The 24,927-nt window shown below is 39.7% G+C and overlaps 1 protein-coding gene across 1 annotated transcript in view; it reads right to left on the bottom strand.

The window, feature by feature from the left end:
- Window positions 1-24,927, bottom strand: part of Styx (serine/threonine/tyrosine interacting protein) — a 33,512-nt gene that overhangs the window by 6,713 nt on the left and 1,872 nt on the right. The window contains exons 2-9 of the mRNA XM_006994166.4: window positions 15,882-15,914; window positions 14,831-14,884; window positions 10,226-10,323; window positions 4,578-4,638; window positions 4,042-4,078; window positions 3,435-3,474; window positions 3,311-3,361; window positions 1,110-1,182 (exon numbers count right to left, since the gene is read on the bottom strand). Coding sequence (XP_006994228.1) covers window positions 1,110-1,182; window positions 3,311-3,361; window positions 3,435-3,474; window positions 4,042-4,078; window positions 4,578-4,638; window positions 10,226-10,323; window positions 14,831-14,884; window positions 15,882-15,914 — 447 coding nt within the window. The remainder of the gene's footprint in view (window positions 1-1,109; window positions 1,183-3,310; window positions 3,362-3,434; window positions 3,475-4,041; window positions 4,079-4,577; window positions 4,639-10,225; window positions 10,324-14,830; window positions 14,885-15,881; window positions 15,915-24,927) is intronic.

Here is a 24,927-nt window from a genome sequence, read left to right as displayed (position 1 = left end):
AGACCCACCAGGCGGTGGTGACACATGCCTTTAATCCCAGCTCTTGAGGGGCAGAGGCAGGCGGATCTCCACAAAAGACAAAACAAAACAAATGTAAAACAAAATAAAAAAATTTTGAAGTTTTCTGTACTGTAAAATTGGTGTGTGTTTGGGGAAACTGGGCAGTGGTGGCACAGGCCTTTAATCCCAGCACTTGGGGAGGCATAGCCAGGTGGATCTCTGTGAGTTCAAGGTCAGCCTGGTCTACAGAGCGATATCCATATGATAGGCACCAAAACTACACAGAGAAACCCTGTCTCTATAAAACAAACAACAAGTAGAAAAAAAAAGGGGGGGGCGGGGTTAACACATTTTCTCCCCTGTATATAATTTTGCTTTGCTTTTATTTATTCATTTAAATTGACTGACTGAGAGAAGGAACACATTTGCAGTGTATGTGAAGGTCAGAGGACAATTTGGTTCTTTGCTATAGGCACCTCAGCCTTCTAAGCCATCTCCCCAGTCCTTCTCCATGTAGCCCTGGCTGTTCTAGAACTCGCTCTGTAGACCAAGCTGGGCTCAAACTCAGAGATCTGCTTGCCTCTACCTCCTGAAAGTTGGGATTAAAGGTATGGGCCACCACCGCCCGGCCTCTACCTTGTATTCAACAACACACTTTTAACCCATTTTAACCCATTTTCTTGATCATTTCAGCTGCAGCCCAGGCTTGCCTGGGATTCATGGCAATCCTCAAGGCTCAGTCTCTTGAGTGCTGGGATTACAGACATGAGTTACCAGGGCTGGTTTAAGAAAAAAAATACTTATAAGGGATGAGTGAAGTGGAACATGCTTTTAATCCTAGTACTTGGAAGGCAGAGGCAGGCAGATCTCTGTAAGTTCGAGGCCAGCCTAGTCTACATAGAGTTTTCCAGGACAGCCAGGACTACATAATAGAGAGAACCTATCTCAAAAATCCCAAACCAAAAGAAACCATTTAAGTAAAGATGAAAATTGGAATCATCAATTTAGTCAGATTATAGTAATATCAAGTATTTACACCAAATACTACACCAAAGATATATAGACAAGCCATTTTAATCCTTAAAAAGACTATAAACATAGTTCATTACCTGGAGTTGGTGGACAAATCCAGCATTAGGATTAATACAAAATCTCCTTTCTTGGACATAAGCAAATGCATCTCTGAAAACAGAGAAATTAAATTAATGTAAGGGAACTAGTTCATGAAATAATCTAATATTTTTCCATTAAGAATTTGAATTTGAAATTTCTCCTAAGGCTGGGGAAAGAGCTCTGTAGCATCTTAGCCATGCAAGGGCCTGGGTTCAATGCCCAATATAGCTGGAAAAAAAAAAACCCCACAACATTAAAAATCACCTAAAAAATGTGCCAAAGTAGGAAATCCTAGTTATACAGTTTAATACTATAGAGAGGTGGTACATTGCAGTTGATAGAAGCTAAACCAAGTAAATTCACAGTTCCTAGGCTCACCACGTATCACAGGGAAGTTGCTCAACTTTTTCTCGATGGTAAAACAGGTATTATAGTGCTGATTTTGGAGGACTACTGTGAAAGTGAGAGAAGTGTAAAGCACTTTGTGCACATAGCATACCTGTCACATGCTTCAAAATTAAATGAATAAGAACTCCTTTGTGTTGTAAGGCTTACCTGTGATATCTTGTAGTAAGTACAATGGAATCAAGAGATTATGGACATTACTGATTCCAAATAATAAAGATAACATCAAATATAGTCTATTGATGCATGTTAAATATTTTTTCAAGTACTTTGTATTGAAATCTTTAAAAAAATTATCAATCATTTTTGACAATTTCACACATGAATCCAATCTCCCCTACCTCCTATCACCTTCCCATCACTATCAACCCACCCTGATTCCTCTCTGGGGCTCTGGACCTTGCCTCTTCAGTCTACCAGTCCCTTTCAGGGAGTAATCATTTTTGGTGTTGTGACACTGTTGTGCAACAATTTCCTCCAAGGTGAAACATTCCTTCCTGCAGGGAAGCTAAAGCAAACAACTCAACAGCTTCAGGAAGTCCCGTAAACTGATCAGACTCACTAACTCCTAGCTCCAAAGAGTCAATACTGTTGAGAGTCACTCTCAGACAAGCCAAGCTACCTTGAAGAAGCGGATAAGCATTGAGCTGCCTGAAAGAGGTTTACACACAAGGACAAAGTCACATGGGAAGTACAATCTCCAACATTCACAGTGTTCCAGGTTCCCAGCTTTTGTGAGCTGTCAGCCAGGCTGGGGTGGGCTTTGGCGATGCAGCTGTCTTTTGGTTCATTTTTGCTTCTGTAAGTAACCCCTCACCCATATTTCTGTCAGTAAAATTCACTAGTTCACCAAGTTGGGTTGTGGTGATATCCATGCTTTGATCTGTCGTGGGCTCCATATCTGAGGTGAGTAGATGTGTGTTGCATCTTCACAGGAATAACCTTGTCATACAACATTTAATGTGTGACCCTGAGTTGGAACTATGTATTGGAGCCTGGTGGGGTCATTAATGGGTACATAACTGAAAGCAATGCTTTCCATTCTCCTTAAATCTATCAGAGGCAATTATTTAAAAAAATTGTATCCGAGAGCTTTGCTTGTGTCATGTATGTGTGTATGTGGTGCCTCCAGGAGGCCAGAAAAATGTTCAACCCCTTGAAACAGTTAACAGACAGTTGTAAGCCACCACATAGTGCTGGGTACTGAACCTGGGTCCTCAGCCATTTCTATAGCCCAGAGAGGTAAATACTTTTCAGTTTGGAAGTGATATAGAGCTGACAGGATTGCCAACTTTCCTAAGACTAAGGTAATATTCTACACTAGCTTGGTTTTTGTTACAAAGGTCCTAAATCTTTAAAAATCTATGTACTATGATTGTAAAAGATGGGTACTACAGACAATTTCTAATTAATTTTTCATTCAGTTCTTAATACGAGTGGGACTTAAGGTATTTTTTTTCTTAGACACAGTCTCAATTTGTAGCCTTGGATGTGCAGGCCAGGCTATGGCTTAAATTTACAGTAATCCCTTTACTTTAGTCTGCTGAGTATTTTGACTACAGGTATATTCTACCACACCTAGTATACATCAATTGAAATAAAGAACACCAAAATTTGTATCCAGAGTTTTAAAACTGAAACTAGTTCCCTACTGGCAAGTAGTTTTCCAGTTTTGAATAATCAATTATGACTATATTTAAAAAAGAAAGAAAGAAAGAAAGACTTAGCCGTAAAAGCCCAACTATTTCTATGAAGTCCATTTACGTGAGGGTGAGTGAAGGTGCTCACTCACCTGTACTTCATCCCGAACGTCTCCATGATGTATGCAATAACGAAGGCAGCACTGAAGACAGAGAAACAATTAGAAAACACGCTCACAACTGAACGTAAAAGACAAAGATTAGCTACCCTCATACCTTCTGGAGATACCTGCATTCCCATGGACAAGAACTTTTCCTGAAAAAGTTTAAAAAATAGTTAATTATCTGAAAAAAAACCAGAGTTCGGGCATAAAATATACTAAAACCACATTAAAGGCTGCAGTGAGTCTTCCTTAAATATTCTGTATCATATACATGCCACTTAGCTATTAATTTTCAAGTCTTTATTTTAATTATGTAGAGAATACAACAGACTGAGAGAAACTGAAAGTAGTTCAGTGGAAACTTTTAAAAAGCATAACAAGATGGAGTAGTGGGAAACATTGAAAATTGTCTACCATATAAAAATAGAATCTCCCTATCCTACATTTTGAGGAAAGTATCAACTAAAAGATAACAAACACTACTGCCTGGAGACACGGCTCCGGAGTTAAGAGCATTGTAGCTCTTGCAGAAGACCAAGTTTGATTCTCAGCACCCACATGGCAGCTTAAAACTGTCTGTACCACAGTTCCATGGGGTCAAGTGACCTCTTCCAGCCTCTGCAGCACCAGGCACACATGTAGTGCATACATACATGTAGGCAAAATACTCACACACATAAAATAAATAAATCTTTAATAGTAGAAAAACTATTTTTTACCTCCATTTTGTAAGCTTCCATCAATAAACTCTTTAGTCTGAGGGCAAGAGACAACACGTTACAGTAAAACATGTAGAATAAGATAAACATGTAATACAGTAAAACAAAAACAGGCTGAGTTTAAAAGATTCAAGTTTAATGTCAGCCTGAGTTATGGAGCAATACCTAATCTTTAAAAATCAAAACTCTTGGGCTGGCAAGATGGCTCAGCAGGTAAAAGTACCTACCACTAAGCCCAATGACCTGAATTCCAGCCTAGGACAAATGGTGGAAAGAACAGACTCCCAAAATCTGTCCTCTGATCTTCATATGCACACCATATGCACAACAATAGTGTTCATGCATGAGCACACACACATAAAATGTAATACAATTAAAAAAAAAAACCTCAGTGATATTTTTAAATTTTAAGTAATTCACTTTCTTTTTAAAGTAAACTTACATTTTTTCCAGCCATAATGACATAAAAGTGGTTTAAGATCTAAATTAATAAGCCTAAATCATAAGTTTTAAGATATTAAAATACTTATACCTACCATAGGGAAAAAACGTATTATGTTTTCAACTGGATTATCTGCAATATCCAAAACTAAATATCTGAAAACAAAATATTTATGGTAAGTATACTTTTGGATAAATCTCCACACAAAAACTTGATGTTTTAAAACCAAAATAACATCTTATCTCTTTATTATAAAAAGGATAAATTATAATCATTATATTTCTATTGATCTTCATGCAAGCAACTTATGTATGTGAGGTCTGTGTATTAACAATTTGACTTTTTTTCTTTTGAATTTTTTGAGACAGGGTTTCTGTGGGTAGTTTTGGTGCTCTGTAGACCATGATGCTGGCCTCAAACTCACAGTGATCCGTCTGGTTCTGCCTCCCGAGTACTAGGATTTAAGGCATGTGCCACCACTGCCCATCTAGTTTGACTTTTTTTAAAAAATATTTTATGTTCACTGATGTTTTGCCATAGGTGTTGGGTCCCTGGAACTGAAGTTACAGACAATTGTGAGCTTCCATGTGGGTGCTGGGACTTGAACCCGGGATCTTTGGAAGAGCAGTCAGTGCTCTTTAATCGCTGAGCTAGCCCCTAGTTTGACTTTTTAAGCTATTCTGTGAGCTCCACTTTCCTGTATATCTTTAATGTGTGAAGCTTTGTAATTTCTTTGAGAATTTCATACATGCATACAGTATATTTAGAGCATATTCATACCCTGCCCCCCATAAACCTCCCAAATAGAGACTCCACATCCTTCTCCAAACTTTCCACCTTTAAAAAAAACCTGCTTATTTCTTTTTTCCCTTTCATTTTCTTTTCTTTTCTTTCCTTTTCTCTCTATGTAGCCCTGACTGTCCTAGAACTTTGCCTCCCCAGTGCTGGGATTAAAGACGTATACTATGCCTGGTCTGATAATTCTTTAAAAAGACTTTATAATGTGTATGAGTGTTCTGCCTGCATGTATGTATGTTACCACATGCGTGCCTGGTACTCAAGAAGGCCAGCGAGGACACTTCGAAGTGAAATTATGATGGTTGTGAGCCACCATGTGGCTTCTGGGAACCAAACCCAGGTCCTCTGCAAGGGCAGTCAGTGTTCTTAACCACTGAGCCATCTCTCTAGCCTCTGATAATTTTTCGATAATCACAAAAAGTGCAAAATAATTTTTAAAGTATCACATCTCTAAGGATTGTGCCATAGATTTATGTTGTCTGAGGACATTTAAAGCCTTGCAACACAGCACCTGAATTTCAGTATAAAATGTTTATACTGTTATCTAGTTAAAACAAAATGTTTATCTAGTTAAAACAAAAACCGTGAAAGGAGCTAGAAAATATATACAAGTACATATACTCTTCATTCCCATTTTCCATTTCTATCTGAAGAGCAGAAGATGGTTCTCTAGAGTTCTGAAGGTGTTCCTTGCGTCTGAAGGTTCAAGGACATTTCAAAGGACGTCTAATGTTTGACTGAGGGAGAGGAGCAAAACAACAAAATGGTGTGGTGACTCAGGCCTGTAGCTGCAGCATTTGGGGGGGGGGGGGTGGCAAGGCAGCAAGACTACTGAGTTCCAGGCCAGCCTGAGCTACTGAGATCCCAGTTTCAAAAAACAAAATAAGGGAGTGGAGGGATGACTTAGCAGTGAAGAGCATGTGCTGCTCTTTTAAAGGACCTGAGTTCGAGTCCCAGCACTTACATCAGGTAGTGCACATCTGCCTCTAAACTTCAACCCCGGAGAGATTGATGCCAAAGGCCTCCAAGGGCACCTGCACTCACATGCACACACTCACATATCTACACACAATTGGAAATAATACATTTTTTTAAAAAAAAGTCTGGTGAAACACTTCAGTCAAGCAAAAAACAGCTAAGAGAATTCTTATCCTGGGATTTTATGCTAGAAAACAAAATGTGGTGCCACCATCATACTATGTTTAATATATTTTGCAAAAAAACTTCTAACTTCAACCTATCCAACATTACTTGTTTAAGGACAAAACTGTAGCTAAATTATGAAATCAGTATTATAAATCATTTTGGATTTTAACAATATGGAGTTTTTATGACCTTTTAGAGGTAACAACTTCAAACAATTCAGGTCTTAACAGAGAGATGTTAAGGCTCAGGATTAAGGGAAGCCCATGTACAAACCAAAGGGTCTATCAACATTGGGGACCTGCAGTACTCAACAGGTCTATGGTGCCATTTCCAACATCATCAACCAGTACAACTATCAACCTCCTAAAACCCCATGAAAAGTCTAGTGGAAAACATCTATTCTCGGAAGGATTTCCCAGGATTATAGAATGGCAGAGGACTGCACAGTCTTCTTGCTGATGTTCTGTTTACTTCCCAGGTTCGTCCTAAACCTAACATAATTGCCCCCTGAAAACAGGAGGAAGGCAGCACCATCTACACCCAAGTTGCAGACCCAGTAAGTACCAGGACAGAAGCCTTTAGAGGGAACACATCCAGCTCACAGCCAGCACCTTCTACCATCCCTGACCCAAGCAAAATCCATGCATCACTTTAGTTCCCTGCCCGTTTTGGATCTTGCCATCAACACCTCCAACTCTAAAACTGCAGTAAGTCAGACATTTCCTGCATGCCTAAAAATTCAAGACGCAGACATTCCTCACAATTAAAAACAACTCTAAAATGAAATAAGAAAAAACAAAACATAAAAATATTTAAAAATTTGGCTGGGTGTGGTGACCTATGCCTTTAAATTTAACACTCTGAGGCAGAGGAAGGTAGATCTCTGAGTTCAAGGACAGTCAGAGGTATGCAAAGAAACATAAACCTTGCCTTGAGGAGGGGATATTTTTTTCTTTTAATTTTCTGTAAGAGTACAGCAGAATGCAGCAATACTCACTGACACTTCCAGCTCCATGGGAGGCTGAGGCAGGAAGATCAATTTTGAGTCCAGTCTGGGCAGCATACTGACTTGCAGAAAGAAAAGAAAAGAAAAGAAAAATCTAACCATGGAAAAGTTGTATAGGATGAAAAACAGATTTCCTTACCATCCTGGACCATGATTTTCCCTCCTCAGAAGCAACTACTCAAGCTTCAAGGGTGTTGATTCAGGACTTTTCAATGTACATATAAGAATATATAAACTTGGGGCTGGAGAGATGGCTCAGCAGTTAGGAGCACTGGCTGCTCTTGTAGACCTGAGTTTGATTCCCAGCACCAACAAGGCAGCTCACAACTTAACTCTAGTTCCAGGGGATCTGATGCCCTCTTCTGACCTGCACAGGCACACACATGGTACACAGGTGTACACACAGGTAAAACACCTATATGCATAAAGTATAAATATTTTAAATAGTGAGACTACACATCTATATATACCCTTCTTTGCTCTTGTAATCACTAAGATCAACACAAATGTCTATTTCATTCCTGTTTAGTTACATAATATTCTAATAGATGCTCACATATTTGAGTGCCTTATGTATATAGGTTACACTCATTTTTACAACCAGGAGAACAAGCATTAAGATATTTTTAATATTTGGCTTACATATTCCAAGTTTAAAAAAAAAGATATTTTTAACAAATACTTTTATAGAGACACAGTATCTCTATAAAGATATTAAAGAAAACATTGGTAATAGCTATCTCCCAATAATCAGGGGGCTCATTTACCTTTTATCTTTAGCATGTCTTTTACCAATCATCTGTCTTATGAGTCAGTCTCAGTATGGAGGCCAGGCTGGCACTGAATTTATAATTTTCCTGCCTTACCCTCCTGAGTGGTAGGATTATAGGCATGTACCACTAAGCTCAACTTTATTTTTAAAATGAATCTAAAATAACAAATATCAAGACCATTAATTATTCAACTGCACTTATTAGAAGATAAATGATAAGCTGGGTGGTGGTGGTGGTGGTGGTGGTGGTGGTGGCGTACACCTTTAATCCCAACACTGGGAGACAGAGCCAGGCCAATCTCTGTAAGTTCAAGGTCAGCCTAGTCTACAGAGCAAGTTATAGGATAGCCAGGGCTGTTATATAGAGAAATCCTGTCTCAAAAAATGGAAAAAAATAATAAAAATTTTAAAAAATGAGGAAGTTAAAATTATATGAAAAAGCATTATAACTCCATCAGACTGGAAACAAATTTCCATATTTTATAACTTTGTCTTGGAGAAGTGCTAAGAGAATAGTCACTCATCCTTGATAGTGAAATGTAAACTGATCTACTGCACTGGAGGGCAATCTGCAACCTATTAAAATGTAATGTGCTCATATTCTTAGATACAACTCTACAAATTTACGCTATCAGTATATTCATGTATAAATTAAATGGCATGCACAAGGATAGTAATTAAATATTATATAGACAAACGACTATATAAGAAAATCTGCAAATACAGAAATATCCAATAAGACATTGACTGAAGTTGGGCATAGTGTGCATACAATCCCATATAAACCCTTAGGAAGCTGAGGCAAGAGGGTCATTCATCTAAGATAAGCCTTGGCTACACAAGACCCTATCTTAAAAATTAAAAAAAAAGAAAAGAAAAGAATGGGTGGGTTTTGGGGAGATGGCTCTGTGGGTAGTGCACCAGCCATGCAAGTGTGAGGACCTGAGTTCAAATTCCCAGAACCATATAAAAAGTCGGGTGTGGGAGCTAGAGAAACAACTCAGTAGTTAAGTGAACTGGCTGTTCTTCCAGAGGACTGGGGTTTGATTCCCAGCATCCACATGGCAGCTCACAACTGTAATTTCAGTTCCAGGGGGCTTGATGTCCTCTTCCTGAAGTGTAAGTAATAAAAATTAAAATAAAATAAAGCTAAGTATGGGGGCTAGAGTGACGGTTCAGTGGTTAAGAGAACAGACTGCCCTGGAAGATGACTTCAATTTGATTCCTACATCCAAATATGACAGGTAACCATCACCTGCCAAAAAACAAACAAACAAACAAAAAAAAAAAAAAAAAAAAAAACGGAAAAAAAGCAAGTTCCAGACTATTACACAGAGAAACCCTGTCTTGAAAAACAAAAACAAACCAAACAAATAAAACCCTGGTATCTTGAAAAGTAAAGCCAGGCTTGGAAGCTCACTTCCGTAAGCCCAGTACTCCTATGGCAAATGGGAAGAACAGACAGGGAACTCCCCAAAGCCTGTGGGCCAACTAACCTGGCATATGCTGCTGCAAACAAAAGACCAAGTCTCAACTCAGTTGTTCCTTAACCTCCATGTATAAGGAGGGTGAGGGTGGGGGAAGAGCAGACTCAGAAACTATTAAAACAGCCTCATCTATAGGAATTAGCTTATATGCTTCTGAATGGACACAATGAAGACATAACAGCAGATGCCTTTGGGGAAGGGGGCTGAGTATCTAGGAGGTAAGAGTACAGAAACAAATACATTTTAGTATATATCCTTTTAAACCTCTAGAATTATGAACATGATTTAAATTTTAAATACATTCTATTAAAATATATACCATATAGCTGATATTTACAAAATAGGTGGTTACAGAGGAAAGTTATATAGTGTAATAAATTTGAAACAAGGACACTGTGGGACAGGCAGAGTGCTTGCCTAACAAGCTTGAGGCTCTGGGTTCAATCCTAAACACTTCAAAGATCTGCAACAATAATAAAACATTACATGCTTTGACCTTAACATTTTTCTCTAAAGCACAGCATAATTCTTACCTAAACAACTGTTGAAAGTTTGGTTTAATAAAGTTTGCTTCAATATTTTGTCGTATGCAAATTATATGAGTTATTCCATGTTTCTGTAATATAGGTAGCTATAAAAAATGGGGAGAAATAATAGTTTAAAATACAAAACATCACCTTACAGTAATATGTAAGTTTGGAAACAGATAAGACTCGTATCTAATCTTTAAGTACAGAAGATTAAAACTAATTTTATGGTAATCGACCTGATGTGGTCCACACAACAATTCAATGATTCAAGATTAACACTCAAAATGTTCTCTAAAGTTTAACATGGACACTATTCTAGCACTTGATGAGAACTTAAAGATAATTTGTCAAGAAACCAGTACTATTAACAATCTTGACTGAAACCACTGAGTTTAGAATCATGAGAAACTAAGCTAGAAATCCCCGCTCGGCCAATGACTTGTGGCTCAGTTCTGTTATGTGAGAATGGAGAAAACACTACCTTACCTGAGCAGTTATAATTATACAAGGAAAGAAGTGTATTATAAAGTCTTAGTTTAAAAAAGCTGTGAGATGGAAATCCCATGTTGGAGTATGACCTTTATATGACAAAGAAAACCTGCTCACTCTGTCCCCATGTGACTATAAAACAAGGAGATACTGTCCAAAGGATGTCCAACATCAGGCTCCCAGAAGCACACTGTGTGATAAGAGCACCACAACTGTAGGAGCAAGTAATCCATGCCATGGTGTTTGATCAGAGGTGTCCAAACTAAGACCATATCATTTTCAAAGTTTTAAATGTTAACTGACAGCAAATTTTCTTGTCAGTGTAGATCAGAGTTCAGTTATCTTTGTATTTTCTGACTATACCCTGGGATATAAGCAGTAGTATTTAATGAATTACTGAGAAGTGTTTGACAGGATTAATAATAATCCAATGTTCTACATTCACATGAATACAACCCTCAAAATTAATTCAGCATCCTTAATTTACACTTAATGATCAAGATGGGGCTTCTGCATCTATTTAATTTTACTAATATGAAAAACCATAGGAGGACATAAAGAAATCTGCTGTAACTGGACATGATGGCAGAATCTTTTAATCTCAGCACCTGGGAGACAAAAGTAGGCTGTACATGTATCAACTTTGGTAAGATAAAAGGTAGACTTTTGAATCTACTCAGAAAAGAGAAAAGAGAGAACATGGATATGATAAGATAAAAGGGAGATTATTGAATCTACTTTTAAAAAGAAACCACTTGTTTTAAATAGGGTCAGAAATGAAATTTTTTGTCTGAATCTGTCAAATGTGAATGGACTAGACATTGTTGATGTAATGCATGACTGTATATATTGTATATACTTAACTTTTATTTATTTTAAACAAAAAAGGGGAAATGTGGTTGATATATTGTACACCCCAATAAACTAATCTGGAGGTCAGACAACAGAACAGCCACTATATTAAACATAGGTAGCACACGCCTTTAATCCTAGCATTCCAGAGGCAGAGATTTATGCAGATCTCTGTGAGTTCAAAGCCACACTGGAAACATCCAGGCATGGTGACACACGCCTTTAATCCCAGGAAGTGATGGCAGGAAGCAGAAAGGTATATAAGGCATGAGGACCAGGAACTAGAGCCTTTGTTAAGCTTTTAGGCTTTTAGCAGCAGCAGTTCAGCTGAGATCCATTCGGATGAGGACACAGAGGCTTCCAGTTTGAGGAAATGAGATCAGTTAAGGCACCAGCGAGGTGAGGTTAGCTGTGGCTTATTCTGTTTCTCTGATCTTTCCGTGTTCACCCCAATACCTGGCTCCGGGTTTGTTTGTTTGTCCCCACCCCCCCAAACCCAGGGCTTGCTAGGCAAGTGCTCTACCACTGAGCTAAATCCCCAACCCACCCCCACCCCCTGGTTTGTTTTTATTAATAAGACCTTTTAAGATTCATCCTATACAGCTAAATACAAGCTAGAGAGGAAGGAGCCTCAGCTGAGGAAAGGCCTCCTCGAGATCCAACTGTAAGGCATTTTCTCATTTAGGGATCAATGGGAGAGGGCCCAGCCCATGGTGGGTGGTGCCATCCATGGGCTGCTTTTCCTGGGTTCTATAAGGTGGGTTGAACAATGCAGTAGCAGCTCCGCTCCATGGCCTCTGCATCAGCTCCTGCCTCTGGGATCCTGCCCTGTTTGAGTTGCTGTCCTGACTTCCTTCAGTGATGAACTGCAATGCCTGCCTTTTGGTCATGGTGTTTTTTTGAAGCAATAGAAATCCTAACTAAAACACAAGTGGTGGATCTGAGTGAGGTCAGCCTGGTCTACAAAGCAAGTTCCAGGCCGGCTAGAGTTACATAATGAGACCGTTTCAAACAACAACGAAAAGCAAAGCAAAACAAGAAATCGCCTTAAGCCGGGTGATTAAAGGCATTCGGGTGATTAAAGGCATGCGGTGGTGGTGCATGCCTTTAATCCCAGCACTCGGGAGGCAGAGCCAGGCGGATCTTTCTGAGTTCGAGGCCAGCCTGGTCTCCAAAGCGAGTTCCAGGAAAGGCACAAAGCTACACAGAGAAACCCTGTCTCGAAAAACCAAAAATAAAAAAATAAAAAAATAATCGCCTTTAAAAGCTTTGAAGGCACATTAGACTAAGTAAAGCAAACCTTATCAGAATGAATTTCTAATGTAATAGCACAAAGAGTATTTATACCTCTCAATAGATGCATTTGTATTTAAAAAAACTTAAATACAAATAGACAAAAATTATTAATGAAATAAATCACTGGTTACCAAGCACCTGAATTTTTCTCTTTTATTTAAATGGTGTTTGAACGTAGTAAAGAGATATGCTTTAAGTAAATCAATCTTGAAAAAGAAATTTATTCCTTTAGGTTTCTTTATCCTCATTATTTTCATTGTTGAAAGGTACTTTTTTGGAGGTGGTATGAGAAGAAATTTGGGCTATATTAAGGTAACTCAGATTAAGATATATAAACACAAACACAAAGACCTGAGTTGGGAAAAAGATTAAGGGGAGTCAGTGGGGGACAGGAGAGGGTAACAGATAAATGTCTGAATATGAAATAGTTTATATACATGTAACAAAAATGTCACTGTGAGACCCATTATTAGGCATAATTACACATTCTAATAAGGGCACAACCAGCACTGGTCAACATTACATTATTAGGGCAATAGCTTTGCTGACACCATCTTCTAGGAAGTCAAACCTTTATTTGCTTATTCACTTTTATACCACCTACCCTTTCCAGCTTCTTTGTTGGTCACCTCAACTCTCTAGAACCTTCCAATTTCAAGATGACTCTGAAAATTATATCGTGGAACTATCAGACAGAAGTATACTGACTGATATTGACAGAAGTATCCTTGGGGACGTATTTGCTACTCAATGGTCCACACTATGATTAGCATCATCCCCATAATTCATACAGCTGAATCCCTTAGAAGATGGCAAGAACCACACTATATACTAAAATAACCCCTCCCCCCATTTTAACTGAGCAACTGCAAAAGTCCATTTCCAATCTGTAGTCTAGACTCTAGTCTTCTAAAAGAAGATGAAATATAAAACATGCACTCTTGAGCCAGGCAGTGGTGGCGCAGGCCTTTAATCCCAGCACTCGGGAGGCAGAGCCAGGCAGATCTTTTTGAGTTAGAGGTCAGCCTGGTCTACAGAGCAAGATCCAGGAAAGGCGCAAAGCTACATAGAGAAACCCTGTCTGGGGGTGGGGTAGCGTAGTCGACAAAAAAAAAAAAAGCCCTCTTATTTTGATAAAAGCCAACAAAATGTTCTATTTCCTCCTCTGATACTTTGAATGTATCTGATGTTATTCAGAAGATGTCTGGCAGATGTACCATTTATTTATTTAACTTTTCTTGATTCTTTGTGAATTTCACATCATGTATTCCAATCCCACTCATCTCCCATCCCCTCACATCTGCCTTCTGCCCTTGCAACCTCTCCAAGATGTAACATCTTAAGATGGTAAATAAATTACTAAAGATTGTAGGATTGACAAATCTGTCAAAAACAAGATTTCATGAGAAAAATTCATTATAAAAACTAACTTGTAATTTGTGTTGAAACACTTCAAAACTTTTTGTTGTTGTTGTTTGAGAAAGGGTTTCTTTGTGTAGTCTTGGTTACCCAGGAACTAGCCCTGTAGACCAGGCTAGCCTCAAACTCACAGACATCTGCCTGTTGCAGCTTCCAAAGTGCTGGGATTAAAGGTGTGTGCCACCACTGCCTGGCTCAAATCAAAACTATTAATGGTCCAGTAAATGTGGAAGTAGGTTCAAGTAGTATGAACATAGTTGTATATAAATGTTCCTTAATAAAAACTCTTACAGCCGGGCGTGGTGGCGCACGCCTTTAATCCCAGCACTCGGGAGGCAGAGGCAGGCGGATCTTTGTGAGTTCGAGGCCAGTCTGGGCTACCAAGTGAGCTCCAGGAAAGGCGCAAAGCTACACAGAGAAACCCTGTCTCGAAAAAAAAAAAAAAAAAGAAAAAAAAAAAAAAAAAAAAAAAAAACTCTTACTGTTGAAAACTTAACTGATAAAAAGTTGGTTTACTAAAGCCTCTTGGAGAACCTAAACTAAAGTTCGTACCTTGCTTTTCATAGCAGAAGAGTATGGGCCTAAGAACAATCCAGGCAAAACTTCCTAGGGGAAGAAAATACATATGTAAAGTTTAAACCTACAGCAAATACATAACATACAACTGGATTTGTCTGAATTTGCAGGGCTTTGCAATAATCTGGTTCATACTTTACTCAGGGAGCACTCATTTCCCAGCCACATTTAGCAAATTGGTATGAGAAACACAGGCGTACCTTTATAAATTCAAGTGAGATGTACCAAATTTAAAATTTATTCCAAAAAGCCAGATATTTGAAATCCTATATTGCTTTTTATAAGCAGGTTGGATAGAATCAGCACATTATATTATTGATGTTTGCATTAATAAAACCTCTCTAGCTTCTACCCTCTGCTACAACCTAAAAATAAAACAATCATAAAGAAAATCCTCCCTTTAGAATTACTTACAGTAAGTTTTATTTGGCCAGAACAAAAGCAATACAAGAGCCAGGTATAGTGTAACATATCTATAATCCCAGCACACAGGAGGCTGAGGCAGGAGGATCCCGAGTTTGAGCCAGGCTGGGTAACATAATAAGTTCCAGGCCAGCAGGAGCTCACACTTAGACCCTGTCCTCCCATCAAAAACAAGTAGTACAAGATAAAACAGGATCCAACTGTCATTACAGTAAACAACAGCAAAGGTAACTGTAATTAATCACCACAGACAGCACTGTGCCCATTGATTTCTTTTTGTTTAGAAATAGCATCTTATTATCTTATATTATCTTATAGCTAAGGCTGGCCCTGAAACCCAGGCTGTCCTCCTACCTCAGCATCTTAAGTGCAGAGATTATAGGAATGGCCAACAGCATTTTACAACTCTGAGTTATATTTTACTTATGTTTACATTCCCCATAGCATCAACTTAGTTCTCATATGTACTCAGATATTATATAATATTCATAACTAGGTAAATATGACAAACCTACAGATCATGAGGCAGCAGGTCTCCTTTGTGAAGTAAGCATTAGTTATTTAATAATGGGGGGCGTCTTAAATAAATTAAAAGTTGTCATACCTGCATCTCTCGTCTCATAGGATAAGTCCACTCCTTGAAAAGGAAAACAAACAAATAAAATAAATAGCATGAAAAATATCACGAGACAACCCAAGCCTCATAATCTAAGTTTGATTCTTGGAACCCAGGGGATAAGAGACCAGAATCCTAAAAATTATCCTCCAAATGTTCCCTGAGCATGTGAGGACACAACTCAAGTACATGTACACATGTACACCCACACACAAAATGCAAACAACACTACTTTTCTTAAAAAAAAAAAAAAAAAAAAAAAAAAAAAAAAAAAAAAGTACCATAAAGATGTGACCAAAAAATGAGATTCACAGTCAGCAAGAAGGCTAACCTGTAAAAGGCACTTGCCACATGCAAGCCTGACAACCTGATTTCCACCCCAGCACCCACGGACAGGTAAAATGAGAGAACCAACTTCACAAAGCTGTCTTCTGATTTCCACATATACTTGAATAATTTTTTAACACAGATTTTAAAAACACTGTGTGTGTGTGTGTGTGTGTGTGTGTGTGTGTGTGTGTGTGTGTGTGTGTGTTGCTGGGAAAGCAAGCCCATGGCCTTGTGCATGCTTGGCAAGTTTTCTACCACAGAGCTACCCCCTAAAAACAAACTACATTAAACTTGCAAACATTTACAACAATGGACCTACAGCTCAGTTGTAGAACTCTTGGCTGACATGCACAAGGACACAAGTTTGAAGCCCAGCACTGCAAATAAATAAAAATAGCCTGGTATGGTGGTCTATGTCTACAATCCCAGAATTTAGGGGGTAGAAGCAAAAGGACTGCCAGTTAGTTCTAGGAAAGCCTGGTCTCCACACATGCACCCCTGTAAACAGATGTCCTTGGTGACAGAAGTCAGATTAAAATTCATCTGATATATCTGGTGGAGTGAATGCCTATAAGGAGACACGGGATACATTTCTTCTTTTACTTTCTTTTAGTAAATTTAATTTTCTTTTGCTTATGTTGTCTGGGCATTTTGCCTGCATTATGTCTGTGTACTACTTGTGTGTCTGGTTCCTCAGAGGTCAGAAGAGAGTGTTAGATTCTCTGGAAGAAGAGTTACAGATGGTTATGAGCTGCCATGTGGTGCTGGGAATCAAACCCAAGTGTGCTAGAAAAGCAGCCACCACTGAACCATCTCTCCAGTCTCAAGTATACATTGGTATACTTACCTAAATATTCTTCAATCTTGATACAGCACTAGTCAGTAGTAATGAGTACAGTGTACCTACCAAAACTCATTGAGTTACACATTTAATACCTGTACAGTGCACTCTAAACAGAGCTGGATATGGCATGGTGGCACATGCCTTTAATCCCAGCACATGGGAGGCAGAGGCAGGTGGATATCTTGAGGCCAGCCGGATCTGTAAGGTGAGTCCAGGGTAGTCAGCCAGAGCTACAGAGAAACCCTGTCTCAAGAAAACCAACCAGATAAACAAACAAACAAAAACCAAAAAAAAACATAGCACTTAACCAAAATGACACACTATGTAACAAAAAGAATTAGACTAATCCATGATAGGAAAAATTCAAAAGTGAACCTGTCTTAGGGTTTTCATTGCCGTGATGAAACACTACACCAAAAGAAACTTGGAGGGAGGAAACAGTTTATTTGGCTTACATATCCTGAGTCATAGTCCATTGAGGGAAGCCAAGGCAGGAGCTGATACAAAAGCCATGCAGTAAGTGCTGCTTACTGGCTTGCTCCTCATAGTTTGCTCGGTGTGCTTTCTCAGATGACTATAGCTTATGTCAAGTTGATACAAAATTAGAGGCAAGCTCAGAAAACCTACTTTCCAAGAACAAGAATAAACAGAAGCCAATGCCACCCAAAAGCATCCCGGGAAAGGTGGCTCAGCCATCAGGACCAGAGCTCTGATCCCAGCTCTCATGTCACAGGCCAGGAAACCCACAAATCCACGTAATTCTAGCTCTGAGGTAGGTAGACACAGGAGGATTGCTTGGGTTTCCTGGCTTCCAGCTTTGCCAAGAAAACATGAGCCCTAGATTCAAGGCAGTGACCCTGTGCAGAATAGGCTGAGTGATAAAGGACTGTGTGCGCATACACATTCATATCCATTTATGCACACAGATAAGATTTTATAAATTCTAAAGATTTCTTCACAGCTGGGCATGATAGCACACATCTTTAATCCCAGCACTTGGGAGACGGAGACAGGTGGATCTCGATGAGTTCGAGGCCAGCCTAGTCTATACAGTGTTCAGGCCAGCCAGGACTACATAGTAAGATCCTGTCTCAAAAACAAAACAAATCAATCAAACAAACACAAAAACACCACATATTATTTTTATTGATTGTATTTGGAAATTTCACATCATACACCCTGATCACACTCACTTCCCAGTCCTCCCAGGTTTACCCCCTACCTTATGAAACCTCCTCCGAAAGAAAAAAACAAAATATAAGTCCAATTTGTGTTCCCATACACTCACTAGAGCATGGTCAAACTCCCAGTAGCCTGCCCCTTAAAGAAAACTAAGTTTTTCCCCACCCACACTCACGCCAGAAGCCCTCAGTTGTGGAAAGCTACACTTCAGCACCCTTGTCACAATGTTTAAGAGCTCTCTTCAAAGCCAGGCAGTAGTGATACCCACCTTTAAGCCCAGCACTTAGGAGGCAGAGGCAGGTGGATCTGAATTCAAGGCCTGTAGCTGGAGATTTCTCCAGTCCTGCTGGGCCGCAGCCATTACTAAGACTGTTTAGAAATTCGACTCCAAAGGCCAGCTTGGTCTACAGAGCGAGTTCCAGGAACCAGTGCTACACAGAGAAACCCTGTCTCAAAAAACCAAAAAGGTTCTCAATGGTTCCTGTCCAGGCTGTTACTTTTTGGGGGGTGGGGTAGGGTGGGAGTAGGGGTTGTCACAGAAGACTTCTATGTCCCTCTTTCTCAACTGTGAGTCTGCAATCATTGATGCCACCCCAAAAGTAGCTTCCTTGCCCTTTACAGTCAGAGGGCATGGATCATGGACTTTCATATGGTTTCTGGGGACAGCATGGACCAGGGACATCTGTTAATATTCTGATCTGCCCTTTCAAATTCCACCCCTTGGTGCCGCCCTGCGTCCTGACATAAAAGCCTCATTCTATGGAAAAATTCCTCTTCCTCGATCTCTTCCGCTTTTCCTCCCATGAGGTGTGCACCCTCTCTCTTTTCTTCTCTCTGTCTCTCTCTTCCTCTCTATTATAAAAAACTCTCCATGTGGATGCAGCGTCTGGGTTGTGAATTATTGGCCACTCCACCATTGTGTGCATCTGCATGTTTCCCTGCATGTGTGGGATACCGCGCGCCCCCAACAATAATTCATAACAACATCCACATGGTCTCTGGTGACAATACAGACAACGGATATCAACACAGCCCTCCCTGAAGCATGAGCCACAGACACCATCATAGTTCTCAGCGGCAACACAGCCCAAGGACATCAACATGGTTTCTGGGGCAATACAGGCTAAGAACACCAATATGATTCCCTGCAGAAATCCAGCCCATGGACAGCAACATGGCCCCCGGCAGCAGCATGGCCCACAGACATCTGCATGGCCTTTGGACAAGTCCGAAGCTGTAGTAGGACCCTGTGCATCCAGACACTTTGGCAGCACGGACAATTGACATCACCATGGCTTCAGGCAGCAGCAGCACAGACCACAGACATCCTCATGGACCTCGTTGGTAACACGTAGGCTTCTCTCACATCTGTCATCACCATAGAGTCTCTAGTTCGCCTCTTTCCACTGCACACACACCTCTCCATCCCTCCACCTTTTCCACCTCTCCATTTTATATTCCTTCCTCATAATGGCACTGGAAACTGTGTCACATAGTACATCCTTTTTCCCAAACAGTTTTACATGCAAATACTGACTACAAGTCGTTGGTCTGGTTCAAAGTGTCTGATTTCTGACAAACCATAAATACTGGTCCATTGCCAGAACTCATCATGGATATTCTGCTGCCCAGAATCAGGGCGATCCTGCTCTACCTCTGTGCTTGTAGCCTGCAGGCAGTACCACTGCCTCCACCAACATCTCCAAAAAGGGCAGGCTGCTCTAAGCTGGAAGCCAGCCAGCAGGCCCAGGACCACCCTACTCAGTGATGACATCTGGTTCTGAAGGACCGGCTCCTCCATGTACTCCAGCAGCTCCTAGACAGAGATGTTGGGGTGAACCAACTCAAACTGTTGGATCTGGGTCTGGATGGCAGCAGTTGTCAGCCTTCGAGGGGCTTCCACCACCCTACAGGGGCTCCAAAATTTTCCATTTATTTATTTATGTTTGTTTGTTTATTTTTGAGACAGGATTTCTCTGTGTAGCCCTGGCTGTTCTGGAACTCACTCTGTAGACTAGGCCAGCCTGGAATCTAGAGATCCACCTGTGCCTGCCTCTCCAGTGCTGGGATTAAAGGCACCTGGTTATAAAGACCAATTATACAATTTATGTACTTTATGTATATGAGTGTTTTGTCTGCATGTACATTTGCACACCAGAGAAGGGCATCAGATTCCATGGGACTATAGTTATAAATGGTTGTGAGCCACCATGTGGGTGTTGGAAACTGAACTCAGTACCTCTGGAAGAGCAGCCAATGCACTTAACCGCTGAGCCATCCCTCCAGCCTTAAAGACCAATTTTATAAGCAGACCCTTATTAAAGAATGTTTGCTGTATTTTTTTTTCCCCGAGACAGGGTTTTTCTGTGTAGTTTTGGTGCCTGTCCTGGATCTTGCTTTGTAGACCAGGCTGGCCTCAAACTCAGAGATCTCCCTGGCTCTGCCTCCCGAGTGCTGGCATAGAATTTTATTTTTTAAAGATTCATTTTTATTATTTTTATGTATTAGTGTTTTGCTTGCATGTTTGTGTGTGCACCATGTGTGTGCCTGGTTCCCTCAGAGGCCAGAAGAGATCATCTATCTCTTAGAACTGGTGTTGACAGTTGTGACTGGCTACATGGGTGATCCTCTGCAAGAGCAGCAAGTGCTCTTAACTGCTGAGCCTTTTTTCCTGAGTCTAGATAACCTGGATCCAGACTCTACTCTCTTATGGATAATGTATCTTAAAACAAAGACTGATTGTACAAAGTGACAATTATGATTCATGAGGTTAACAAAATAGAAGAGTATGTGATTTTTAAGTCAGTACAAAATAATATAACCAAACTTCATGTTCACCTGCTTCTTCATTTACCAGTAGATAATGGTTATCTTTTACATAGAAAAGTTTTAATAATTTAGGTCAAAGACTCTATCTTTTTTAGTGATGGTGTCCTTAATATCAAGTGTGATGTGTTACAATAATAAGCACACAGAGGGTGGCCATTCTGAAGATCCCTGACACTAGGCTGTACACACTGTAGCGGTGGCTGGCCTACTGGCCTGGAACTCAGAGACCCACCTGCCTACCTCTGATCCAGAGTTCTGGGATTAAAGGCATATACCAAAGACTTTTAAGTCATCTAAGAGCCAAACTTATTTTCTGAAGCAACTTGTTACAATCATAAAGAAAGCAATTAAAGAAATGAGTTGCTGACAGTGAGTTCCAGGAAAGGCACAAAGCTACACAGAGAAACCCTGTCTCGAAAAACCAAAGAAAAAAAAATCAAAATATGAATGAATGAAAGAATAAATAAATAAACGAGTTGCTAAAAATGAAAACTATTGTGTGTGGTTAAAGAAACAAAACAGATTAAAGGTGGTTGTGGCATACACCTTTAATCACAGCACTCAGGAGGCAGAGGCAGATGGAACTCTGTGAGTTCAAGGCCAGCCTGGTCTACAAAGGTAGTTTCAGGACAGCCAGGGCTACCCAGAAAAATGCTGTCTCGAAAAACCAAAAAGGGAAAATAAATAAATAAGAAACAAAACAGGAACATATATAGGAATGGTGTACAGATGTTCTGAGGGATACTTTTGTAGGAGGGAAGACCTCTCTATCCTCTACAACAGTGGTTCTCCACCTTCCTAATGCTGTGACCCTTTAATACAGTTCCTCATGTTGCAGTGACCCCAACCATAAAATTATTTCATTCCTACTTCACAACTGTAATTTTGCTACTGTTATGAACTATAATGCAAATATGATATGTGACTTCCCCCAAAGGGGTCGTTACCCCCAGATTCAGAACTACTGCTCTAGGGTGTGATAAAAATTGGGACTATGAAATAAACTGGCAATAAATAGAATAATAGGAGAAAGGCACACAAATTGATTATGTGCACAGGGTAAACATCCAACACAAGTGATATTTAGGAGAATAAAACTGAACATGATGGCACCTGCCTGCAATCACAGCACTTGGGAGTCTGAGGTAAGACAGTAAGAGCTTTAAGGTGTGGGTGTGCGTGCGTGTATACGCATCCTAAGAGAGAATACAAACAGATATGCATGGACTCTTGGAAGAACAGGTGATAGCTTGTGATAAGTCTGGGTGTGGTATCCACTTCTTGTCTTCTGTAAGTTACTTTTCTGTCATTTACTAAACTCCCTGAGAAGGAACTAAATTCCTTTTGCAAGATCTATCTATAGGTAACTGAAGGGCATTCAGAAAGCCTCTTCTACATCTGCTGTTTTTATATATCAAAGTAATTAGTATGTCAAACAGTATTTTGGGGTGGACTTTCCTGAAACTAGAAGAACTCAAAGCTACAGTACTTCTTTCAAGTACTTCCCCTCCCAAAAGATTTAGTTAGGTGTATAGAGATAGCTTTCAATACCGTTAAGCTATTAAGTTAAAAAAAAAAAAAATGAACACAAATGATAAAATGAAATTTTTACCTCTCTCTTTATTTTAGTTTTTCAAGACAAGGTTTTTCTGTGTAGTTCTGGCTGTCCTGTAACTCCCTCGATAGAGCAACCAGGCTGCCTCAAACTCAGGGAGATCCTCGAACTCAAAGGCATATGCAGCCACCACTGCCTGGCTCTTTGCCTCAATTTTTAAACAAAACCAAGATTTCAAAGTCATTTCAAACTGTGTAACTTTGTAGACAATAGACCATAACACACCATCTCCATATTTATATTAAAAAAAGTTATTAAAGGAGGGTATGGTGGCATATATCTTTATTTCCAGCATCTAGGAGGCAGAGGCAAGTGGAACTCTGAGTTTGTGGCCAGCCTGGTGAGTTCACAGTGAGTTCCAGGACAGCAGGGCTACCAAGAGAACCTGTTGCTATTAATAATAATATAAATCACAAGAGTGAAAAGCAAATTGTATAGCAGGAAGAGCATAGAAAACTATTTCCATTCACAGGTCACATACATAGATAACCTTATTTGAAGAACATCAAGCCTCACTGTAATAAGTATGAATCTTTGAAACCTAGAAATGTTCAGAGAAAATTTCATTTGCAACTATTCCTGTTGCCATCATCAGATCCTGATCTTCAAGAGCTGTCTTATCCTAACCCTACAGTTGTTTCAGATATGTCAGATATGGTTTGAATGTATTTCCCAAGGACCAAATGTTGAAATGTTTATCTAGGAAGTTAAAAGGTGGAAAATCAATACAACTATAGTGTGCTGGAGGGGCCTGTGAAAAGTGATTACGCTTAAATAATGTTATTAAGCATAAGCCTCATGACCATATCATAAGAGGCAGACCAGATGACTGTGACAGACAAGACAAACATATGGACAGGACAGATACAGATACAGATAGATACACACACACACACACACACACACACACACACACACACACACACACACACACACCATTTTTTGTCTCTTGTAATATGATACCATATACTATCTGGGCACTCTACCAATAAGACCATCAGCCTGCCTCTGACTCCTGAGTGTTAGGATTAAAGGTGTGCACCAATCTGATTTTTTGTATTATTTATTAAGGTAGGGTCTCTTGATGAACTTGGAATTCCTACTCTGGCTCCTCTTGCTAGCCAGTCTGCCCCTGGATCCCATCTCTCTACCTCCAATGTGCTGAGATTACAGGGAGCAACCACACTTCCCTAGATTTTAGTGAGTTCTGGGGACCCAAACTCTAGTCCTCATGCAACCATATACCATTATGGAAGGTTCAGCCTATCATGAAAAGAGACAATGACCAAAAATTGTAATAATTTCTATGAAGGTAGGTATAAAAGAACCAAGTGCTGTAGCTGTAGTAGTATGGGGAATTAAACTGGTCCGGAGGCAAAGAGAAGGGTAAGAGGAGTTGACAAAAAACCAGGAAAATCTTCTCAGAAGTATTGCCTAAACCAGGTGGTGGTGGTAGTAGTGGTACCCGCCTTTAATCCCAGCACCTGGGAGGCAGAGGCAGCATCTCTAGGCCAGTCTGGTCTACAGAGTGAGTTCCAGGTCAGCCAAGGCTATACAAAGAAACCCTGTCTCAAAAAAACAAAACAAACAAACAAAAATAAGTTTTGCCTAAACTTAAGCCAAGTTAAGCAGTTAAGATCCCTTCCCACATTTCTCTATGTAGCACTGGTTGTCCTGGAACTCACTAGAACCATGTAGACAAGGGCACTCTCAAAACTGGTAGAAATCTGCCTGCCTCTGCTTCAAGAGTAGAGACTGCTGGGATTAAAAGTGTGCACTACCACGCTGAACTTAAAATCTCTCTTCTTGAATTTCACTTTTACCAAAGCAGGATTTGGTTTGAAATTTTGGTTTTCTATTGGAAGAAAATGTTCTTGGTGCCTTACATATATCACTGGGAAATAGTAAATTGATGCTGTTAATTGGATAAAAGCTATCATTCCCAGTAAGAAGTTATAGTTTTTTTTCTCCCAGGGGATAAATATACTATAAACACAATAAAAGATGAAAAAAATTAAACTAGAACTAAGAATAGGGGAGGGAAGAATTAAGGGTATTTAAAAAGCCTAAAGAACTAGGAGTCAAGATTCCAAGGTCACTCACTATGTACTATGGTATGCCTTATATAACTCTTATTCTAAGTAAACCTCAATCTGTGTGTGTTCCAACACACAATGCCTGAGTGGAGATCAGAAGGCTGTGTGTGGGAGTTGGTTCTCTTCTTCCATCATATT

The sequence above is a fragment of the Peromyscus maniculatus genome, chromosome 9 (genome assembly GCF_049852395.1).
Source record: "Peromyscus maniculatus bairdii isolate BWxNUB_F1_BW_parent chromosome 9, HU_Pman_BW_mat_3.1, whole genome shotgun sequence".
NCBI classification, from domain to species: domain Eukaryota; kingdom Metazoa; phylum Chordata; class Mammalia; order Rodentia; family Cricetidae; genus Peromyscus; species Peromyscus maniculatus.
The sequence above is the reverse complement of the archived record's forward strand: the minus strand, read 5'-3'. Positions and strand labels throughout refer to the sequence as shown.